General features: G+C 42.1%; 1 protein-coding gene across 1 annotated transcript; it reads right to left on the reverse strand.

The window, feature by feature from the left end:
* Positions 1-2,474: 2,474 nt before the first annotated feature.
* LOC115674207 (TSL-kinase interacting protein 1) lies at positions 2,475-9,551 on the reverse strand. The gene is made up of 15 exons (XM_056316512.1): positions 9,348-9,551; positions 9,112-9,228; positions 7,813-8,094; positions 7,623-7,705; positions 7,483-7,530; positions 7,273-7,382; positions 6,709-6,793; positions 6,330-6,597; positions 5,676-5,813; positions 5,434-5,585; positions 5,108-5,346; positions 4,676-5,027; positions 3,579-3,989; positions 3,318-3,449; positions 2,475-3,045 (listed from the first exon to the last, which is right to left on the reverse strand). The coding sequence occupies exons 3-15, from the start codon at positions 7,937-7,939 to the stop codon at positions 2,863-2,865; spliced, it is 2,328 nt and encodes a 775-aa protein (XP_056172487.1). The 5' UTR covers positions 7,940-8,094; positions 9,112-9,228; positions 9,348-9,551; the 3' UTR covers positions 2,475-2,862.
* Positions 9,552-10,159: the final 608 nt, after the last annotated feature.

The following is a 10,159-nucleotide window of genomic DNA, read 5'->3' on the forward strand; positions in this document are numbered from 1 at the left end:
CTAACGTATGATATCATCTTCATCTTCTCTGTTTGAAGGTCAACATGAAGAGGTTTTCCGATTGCACTGGCAACAGCACTAATACCAGTAGCTGACCAGAGGGAGACAGGCATGTCCCTCAACTTCACCCAAATCGGAAGAGACTTATGCTGGTCTTTCACTAGTTTCAGAGTAGGATGCCATTGCTGTAACATCATGGGGACTCTGAGAATGGTTATAGGCCCCCCATCCAGAATTTTCCGACGATAGAATTCGTCCGGAATGTGGAAAAAAAAAAAAAAAAGAAACCATCAGCATTAGCTAAGACTTCAATAACATTTGACCCCCAGACATTTTTTATTGCTGTTTCTGTCAACTTGAAGGGGAGTTTTTTCCCCACAAAGTATCCAACGATACATTCTTTCCATTTCGGATTAGCTTCTTCCAATATATGATCAGATATTCTAACAACATGTTTGCCATCAACAATAGTTGGAGGTATAAAGGAGAGGCCATACCCCTTTTCCATCGTTCTAGCAACCATCGCCCATGATTTCTGGGTTATTTGCTGCTTCATTCCCTGAGGGGGGGTCCTTGGAAGATGCTGCCCCTTTGCTTCGGCTTCGATGAGATCGGTCACTTGGAGGGACTAAGGCGATCCCAGCATCAGAAGGGCGTCTGTTGGACCTGGAACGGCCCCTACTTCGACCCCGAGAATTTCGTTGCTCATGATGAGCCACATATACAGACTTTTTCTTTGGTTGAACAGCAGGTTGCTCTGTTTTCCCAGAATGGTCAGATTGGGCACTGACTCTAGACGGGCCAGCATTGTGTGTGGGAGGCTTAGAAGGTCCCTTCAGCGGGACAACCTGCTCCATGTTTCCCTTCAGACGCGGTAAGGGATCCCAGAACTTTGCTTTTCAGTCATGGTCAGCTTTGGAGGAGGGGAGCCATATAGCAGATGGTACGATTCAAACCCAGTCGAGCAGCACCCAGCTCAGATTCTGGGTAGAGTCAAGTAAGGATTCTACCCCCGTCTTAAAGATTCAACCCACCCCCGGACTAGCGTAATGCAGAGGATTGAACCGAGAACCGGGAAGAATCGCCCGGATAATCACCCAAAACCGACGTAAAGCCGTAAAACCGAAACCCAAATTTCCAGATCTGTTCTCCCGAGTAGCAGACACAAAGATCTCTAGATTCAAGCGGGAGAAAGTGAAAGGCTAACCTTGCGAGTCTAGCCACCAAGTTACAGCCACAAACGGTGGCTGGAACACCCCAGGAGGCGCACCTTCTAGGCGAGTGAACAGTACCGCGAAAAGCAGAAAACGGGAGAGAAAGTGAACAGTACCCGCGTGATCAGGATCAGAAGCGGGAAAATGTGAAAAGTTTCTCTCTCTCATTTACATGCTTCATAAAACTAAAAAACTCCCACATCACGATAGTTTGTAGCGGCTATTTGTGTTTTTTTTTTTTAATGACTCTGATCTAAATACAAAAGGATAGGTTCCCGTCAACCCAGCTTCGCCATTTTTCCTCACCGTTATTTCCCAATACATGCTCCTTCTCAACTTATTGAAAAATAATATGCACGAGTCGTGTTTAGAAATTTTATGTTAGCAATATTTTTCCGATAAGCAAGATGAAGGGAGAGTAAGGAAGAGAGAGATAGAGAGAGTGCGTGTGTGTTTTGCATTTTATGTTATTACTTGAGTGAGTAAGAGACTAAGGCTCCATTTGTTTCGTGAATCTTCGTTTTCCGACGTTTTGATTGCTTAAAAAAATGAGTTAATGGAAAATCTTTTCATTGTCAACGGAAAAACTCATGTTTAAATTTGAACATAATACAACTATACATCGACGCTTGGACCAGAGGCCTCAGCGCTTGGGCACTTGAACCCTAACGCCTATGTGCAGGTCCTCGACAGCCTGGCTCTTGTCCTAGAGGCGGGACCTGGGTCCACAAAGACCACGCCTGAGTCCATAAAGGCCAAGCTCGGGATCCTAATACCCATATCCAGGTCTTCGGCGGCCGTGCCCGAGACCCTAGAGCCCATGTCCCGGTCCCCAGCAGCTATTCCCAGGTACCCGGCTCCCGACTTGGGTCTATCAAGGTTGGGTGTAGTTCCTCGATGGCAAGGCCATGGTCCATAAAGGATGGACCAAAGTTCCTTAAGGTTGGGCCTAAGACTTTGGAAACCATGCTTGGGTACCCGACTATAGTGCCCAGGTCACTAGCGCTCGAAATCAGGCCTAGTCCAGCGCCCTGCCTTGAGACCCAGTCTGGCACTTAGGCTTGGGTCCACAGAGGCTCTGGCACCTAGGCTTGGGTCCACAGAGGCATGGCTTGGGATCTCAGTACCCGTGCTTGGGTACTCAACCGCCATGCATTCTTGCCATTAAAGACAGAGATTCCTCATTGCCACCATTAACATTTTACACAGTGGCAATGGAGACGACCACATTACTTCAAAAAAGCATCCACCAAGTCATGGTCTCTTTAAATCTTGTCTGGTGGCATTCCAAATTTGCTTGAAACAGTTCTCATTCTTTTGCTACAACAGTTACAGGAATACGAACCGAAGTAAAACTAACAATTGTCCACGTTGGTTGAGATTAACAATGTACAGAGAAAGTAGCCAAAAAAAATTAATAATTAGATACAGAAGTCACGAACATTCGCTCATGTCTATTTTTGTACAACTGAGCGAGTCATCTGTGAGGAAACTTTCTGCACATCGCTGAACTTCTCAAGACTTGCATCAGTACCTCGAGTCAGTTAATTGGGAAGACGACAAAATACAGGTACAGATTATTCCCCTCGTGCCACTCCGAGATACATCCGGGTAAAATGTCAGTGTAACCACAAGATTAGGCGCTTTCTCAAGCTTCAACCGTAGATCCAGATTCTTTCTTGTCCATTCCAAAGAAAGAGCAATTTTGAAATGCATCCAAACTGTTGGCCATCAGACGGTTCAAGCTACTGAGACTGTCACTCAAAATTAGATCTTCTGCATGGTACTTTGAAGATGGTACATCCAAATCCAAAGGTCCTAAAGAGTCGGGCTGCAATGGGTGGAATATTAAGTTTATTAAAAGAGAGCATCTCAATGCTACTAGATACCATAAGAAAAGATTCTGCATCACTGAAGCGTCATATCCATGAGCAAAATGACATTATGTATCAGCACAATTTCCTTTCCTACACGTTAAGGCAATCTTGGAACTCCAGAAAGAAAGAAAAAAAGTAAATAAATGCTGGTAAAGTCGAGCAACCTCTGCCTTTCTGTGTGAGCTGGCGTGGGTTTATGCATCTGAGAGAGAGAGAGAGAGTATACCCAATAAATATCTGTCAGCCCAAAACCATCTTTCGCTGTATTCTCCACAATATGTTGATCTTGTGGCTGACACTCATCCATAGGGTCAGCAGGATCAATATCGTAAGTAGCTTTTTCCGCTTGCCGTAATTCCTGCAAAGCAGATATGATGAGTAATACAGCCATCTTCTTTCTTTTTTTCGTCTTTTTTCCATTGGAGAGAGATACATCAATCTTCACTTTAGGAAGCAGAAGTCCTCTTTATAGATCCAAAAGTATTACCTCAATGGAGCCGTCCAAGCCCACAGGACCTGTTCTAATCTGTGCACTGGCTTCAGAATGAGTGGCAGACACAGAAGTGACCTTATGAACAGCAGCATTCTTTTGGAATGAGAAGGCATCACAAGTTTCTTCAGCATCCCATATGGATGTTGCATGGGACAATAAGGTCGACTCAGATCCCATCTTGTTTTGATATCTAGAAATATGAGCGGCTATAGCAGCATCAAATGAATCACAGCTAAATGACATCTGTGGCATGCACTGAGGACTTTTGGCAGCTACTCCTTCATCGTCACAGTTAACATGCAAGTCATAAGATGCTTCAAGTAAATCTCCTATGCTTATATTGGTGAGACTATCAGCCCACTCACAGGCTGACACTGATATATTGTTGCCGGATCTCAGTTCATCCTGCCAAGTTTACAGGATTAGTTCACTCAAAACATGCACACAAATTGCAAATTCCAACAGCAAAGGTACTGTGGTCGGAAACAGATTGTGTTAGAATGATCTAACAGTATGAATGTATACAAATCTGTGACAAATTAAAAGACATTCCACTTACTAAGACAAACATTAAAAATCCGACAAAAAATTTTCTCATATCAGAGGAGTGGAGACAGTGCCTCTGCACTTAAACTAGGGCCAAATACGCCAACACTATCCCATCCATGTGCGTGGTCCTCTACATTTTGGTGACAGAATGTGAAATGTGGACGAGAGAGGAAAGGAAAGAATCAACTTAGTGGGCCCCCAAAAAATAGAAAAAAGAACAGTATAAACCCTGAAGATAAAATTGAGTGCATTAGCCCAAGTTAGGCAAAAATTTAAGCTTCAAATGTACAAGGTTAGCACCCAAGAACTTTCCTAGTCCATAATGCAATGAGGTTGATGTGAAAATTTGCACTAGGAAAAGGCCACTCTGCTAGACTAAAATTGATGTACTAGACCTTATTTTTTACCAGCCTGTCATTTATATGAGTTGCAGCTATATTAGACAAATACCGATAACAACATAGGGGCACTAAATGCAAAGCTCGAAATTGCTAGAAGTATCTCATATGACAGAGAGCATAGGAACAAGTAAGATTTATTACCCCATCATTCAACTGTCTCATAATCCCACCACCTGTCTCATTTGCATAGCACATTGCATCAGTACCAGTAGTAGATGGTTTCATAAGATCACTCTTCGAACCTACGGCAACATAACCACTTCTCTCTTCGGAAACAATTGAGGGACATGCAAGACCACCGGTAGCACTCACTGAAAGCAGTTGATCCTCATAGGTATGTCCGACCTTCTCAAACTGATGATTAGCTGATGGAGGAATTTGTTCAGAATCCAAAGTGCTGTTACACGCCATAACAGACTCCCTGGGGAAGCACGGTGCTTGACGTTCTTGAAATGTTGTCGAACTTAACTCATCCTTGGAAAACCAGCCATACCTTCAAATAGTACTATATGTTAACCACAAGTAAAAAAATAATGTGAACTAGCATCTTGCAATCAAATTTAGGGGAAGGACCTTAAGCGGAACACCGCGGGATTCTCCAGAACTGTGTAAACATCTGCTGCACTCATAGCTGTATCCTGGGTCCATCTTTGACAACCAACCAATTTCTCCCTTTCAACACCATATGGACAAAGCATTAGCTCTCCACATGCTACACTCGAACTTCCCCATTTGCGATTCAGATGCTCCATGACTGATGATATTTTCTTACGATTACTGAGAGTGAGCTCAAGGAAGGGATTATGATTATCCTACGAACATGGAAATACATTTTTCATCAAACACCTAGAAGAAGGGACGATATCAGACAAGTCAACAAAGATTCCAAAGATACAAACCTTCTCCAAGCTTCTTCTTGTGGCATCATCAATCGGAAATAATTGAAGTTTTAGTTTCATAGAAGCTTGTAAACTGCTCTCTACAAATTGGTTCTTCGAGAAACAAGGAAGAGGTGGAAGATCTTCTCCAGTATGATCAGAACCGTTTTGCTCTAGTAGAAGACAGAGAACCAGAGTCAGAAAATTAGGTCTTACTTCTTAGATTAATATTCTGTCAAGTGAATTAACCAGGAATAACTCACTTGGAATACACTGGTCATTTTCAACCTCCTTACTAACAGCAGTTCGTTCCAAATGCTCTGCAGCATCAGCAACCAATGAAACCCCAGCTATGGCAGCCTTTTCCCACTTTTTATATGCAGCAGACGAGACAGCACCACCTGAAATTAGTAGCAAAAATCAGCAAATGTTTTCAGTTAGGCACTAAAGACACATTGATTGACTGATAAAACTCATCAAAAAAGAATGTTGCGCTATTATTTTGGCAAGAATCGCTCTCAAGCTAATTCCTCATCAGCATTTTCACCCACCCCCACCCCCCGCGCCCTGCGGTCAATTATGCTATCCATAAAGGCGCTGGCATGGCAACATGGATATAGGACCGGAACTTGCCCTGAATCAACTAAATTTTGGAAGCATAAACGTGTAAGGAGCTAAGAATGTGATCATACATGTAGAACTAATCTTAATAGATAAGAATTATAATCCACGAACTAGATTGAAAAGCCAGTACATAAATGAGTAAATAAGAGCAAGTCATTTGAATGGTCATTCTGCCCAAAAATATGGATGCAATTAAAACATGACAGACAACATATTTTGCAAATAAATGCTTCTCCTCCATGCCAAACAATAAGAGCCAGATATAATCTATGTGGAAGAACAAAGACACATACCCGGTTTTCGTCGCTGTCTTGCTGGCTTCATTGTTGTAGATTCTACCTTGCCATTGCCACGGTGGACAACATTTAAGGGGCGCTTCAATGGTGGCTTTCCAGATCCTAATTTCTGTATATTCTGACTGTCAACTAGAACCAGTCTGACTGCACGACTGTCATGTCCAGATGTTCGACCATGACTTGAAATAGTGCTCGGAGAAGAACAATTCTCCCCTTGAGATCTTTTCCTCACATTCTTCTTCCTGTCTTTCAGCAGTTGATGTTCCTTCCAAGGAAAATAATATACATCCGGTAAGCACATGAAGAAACTGAAACCTTTCAAATTCATATCAAGCTAACAGACACGATGAACACAACATATCCAGAAGTAACTAACCAAAGCTTCTACAAATATCTTGAACCTCCGGGGCTTCAAGTGAAGCTTCGATGCTTTACAGCTATACTTCTCCAGCAAAGACCACCTATTTAAACAAATCACATAGTAATTTTCGTGATCAACTCATCAGCGGTACAATTTTAATTACAGCAGAAATGTAGTATACACAAGTTAATTATCATGAATGCCAATGACATAGTAGAAGCAGACACCAATACCCTTTAGCCATATGCTCAAGAAAAGATTTTCTAATGTACATGCAGGCCCCCAGGGAACTAATGGCTAATGTAACTGCAGTTACCCAAGAACATTATGACCAACAATCAAAGCAAGGGATGAAACTTCCCATCCTTTCCCTCTCTTTTTTTTTTTATTTTTGGTCCGATCCTTTCGCATCCTTTCCCTCTTGAAAAGGTCAATTCGTGGAAAATATTTGTGAAATAATTAAATTATGCACTGCTTCCCAGCTAGCATTTCGAGGAACTGATTCAAATTTAAAAAGATATCATAGAATGGTATAAGTCTCCATTGAAAAGAAAGGAACAGATAGTAGGTTAAGTTTACCATCTAAGCATTGCAGCATTAGTATCCTTAGAGTTCTTGGCATCAAGACACAATCCTGGACCCAGTAGTTTGTTCATACGCCTAACAAGGCGATAATAATAATGTCTGACCTGCATACAGAAAAAAAGGATATATTTTCTAAATACTACAGGAGATAGTAGCACTTTTCAATTGTCCAACGTAGTCAAAATTAGTTAGTCAAGCATGTACCTGATCCTTGTTTTTACTTTGCACGCGGCAAGTGATCTTCTCAAAATTCTGCACATGATATATTAATGTAACAAGGAGAGCGATAATTAGAAAAATAGAAAAAAAAAATCACGTTCTAAAAGGTATAGACTGCAACACACCTTGCCAACTTGACGCAATGCAGCAAAGAAACTTTCCTCCTCTTGACGTGTCCAAGCAGCCCATTGCCGTGTAGGTCTTTTTGCTGCACAGGCAGTAGGCACTATCACTAAAGGGAGAACTTCCTGCTTTCCATCAGGCGGGATTTCTTTCAAAATTGCAACAATGAACAAGAAGTACAGTCAAGCATACCAGGTTGCTGTGTCAAAACAGGAGCCGTGGTGGAAGCTGTTAGACCTGCACCTCCATCCTGAGTTACATGACTCTCTGGATGAAGGTTGGTCTCGGAGTCTAAGGAAATCTGCACCTCTGACTGCATGATTAAGTCATAAATAAAAAAAAGACTTAATTCTCTTCAGCTTCCATATACTCTCTCAGGGTGCTTTATTGGCCCTTCAACTAGCGAAGAGTCCAAACTCAGCAGCTCTATACAGCCAGCTATAAAAGAAGCTCCGCACCAACAGATCGCAGGAACTGAGACAAAACAAAGAACGACAAAATAAGATTCCAAGGAACTCTAAAGTCATGCATACCAAACAAGTAAAAGGACAATTTTCATTAGCACAATCACCTCCTTGATACTTCTCCTTCCGAGTCAATTCAGGCCAAGAGTAAAAAGAAAGAAGAGATCGTGACTAATTAAAACTAGGCATAATTTCACCAATTTTGCAGTCCTCACAGATGAATGAATCCTTTAATGCTAACAGGCCACAAATTTCATCAGCCGAGGTGTATATCTTTATTCGTATTCTTCTTCCCCATAGCTGCCATGAACAAGATTATTTTACCGATCTTTCTAGTTAGCTCCACTTCGATCAGCAGTTCAATTCGCAAGCATATTTTAAAACGGCTTCAAGAAAATGCTGTGGAGATTAAAAGATCCAGCAGATCAAGCTACTCTGTCCATCTTAGGTTTCTCCTCCTTCTCCTAGTATCCCCTGGATGCAGTTTTCTTCAGACGCTCCTCTAACACATTAGAGTTCTAGTTGTGAATTTCAGAAACCTAGGAAATGCTCAAGTCATTTCGATGGTGAGTCAATGATCTTAGAAACACAGTACTTCCATTAGCCCCAATTTCAGCCCATGCTAAAAGAAACCCTAATCACCTGGAATTCAACCTACAATCTTGCATTGACCACGAGATCAATCGAATCCATCCTAGAGAATAAGCAACCAACCAAGCCCCGAATAATTAACCAATCTCCATCCCGATCCACTTTCTACGTGAACATCAGAGCAAAACTGCATCCCTCCATACCGTCGCTGCTTCGAAACAAATTCCAGATCTGACTGCAACACAGCTACGACCCCCACAAAACCGCCTCGCCCAATTTCACGCGAACCCACAAATTTTCAAACTTTCTAGATTTTCGCAGCGGCCCAACAGAAGCTAGGGCTCCGGAACGAGGAATCAACAGCGCGACAAGTCGAAATCTTCAATCGAACGAAAAACGGGACAAGAACTCGACGAATTCAAGCCGAAAACATTACCTGAGACCGAGATCGCGAGGCTCCGACGACCCCCAGGAAGATCAGCACCGGCAGGAACGAGCTCCGAAATCGCCAAGAACAACGATTTGGGAAGCGGCGAGAATCTACCGGCGAACGCTACAGTGGAGGGGGAAGGAGATGGAAGGGGAAGGAGAAGAAGCAAGTACTTTTTTTTTTTTCTCCCTTTTTACTTTGCCGGAAAATTAAAAAACAGAAAAGCACGAAAAAGAAGAGACCTTGTTTGAATAAAAATTCTCTCCTTTTTTTTTCTGGGTAAAAGCTGGGTTTATTGACGAAGATGATGATGATGATGGCAACATAGGGGACTTTGGTTTTGGCTTTTTGGTAAGTATTCCTTTCCTACACGGGGTAAAACATAACTACAAAGTACAAACATGACATGCAACTCAGAAATGCCCCCCAAATTTGGGCTATTTTTCTCTTTTTTTTCCTTTTTTTAAAGGAATATTAAATTAATTCAATAGATGTCATTGCAAAAAAAAAAATCAACAGATGTCATTTGTTTGTGACCTAATCGTGTCAGGAGAGCCCAGTTTGGTGATGGGGTGTTGTTAACTTTTTTTCATGTTTGAGTGCTGTGTTGTACACAACCAGGTGGGTACACCTCTTCTGCAGGTGGGTGACATTAGCACTGCTCAAATTTTGAAATTCAAAGTGGCATGAGGGGGGTGCTTTGGGAGGAAAATGGATCTTTGCTGTGTGCCCAAAATAATGAGACCTGGTGTGGGAGTGAAACTGCATAAGCAATTGAGGTTAGGAAATGGATCAAAGTTAGAGAAAGTTAAAGATTGATGATTGTGAAAGGAAGTTCTGTGGTGCAGAGAGTAGCAGATTGGATTAGAAGCAGAAGGAACCTTTCAAAGAAAAAAAGAAGAATAAAGTTGGTAAAATGGCAGAAGGGGCATAATGGGAAATGCGGAAATTTATGCCCAGAAAAGCAAACGAAAAAAAAAAATGGAGAGTTGTTTATAGTGAGGAATATGTTATGGACGATACAAGGCCCCAGAAGGTTTCATGTCTCTCCACA

This window comes from Syzygium oleosum, unplaced genomic scaffold (assembly GCF_021117445.2).
Source record: "Syzygium oleosum isolate NSW1041296 unplaced genomic scaffold, Sole_v2.1 Sole_v2.12, whole genome shotgun sequence".
NCBI lineage: Eukaryota > Viridiplantae > Streptophyta > Magnoliopsida > Myrtales > Myrtaceae > Syzygium > Syzygium oleosum.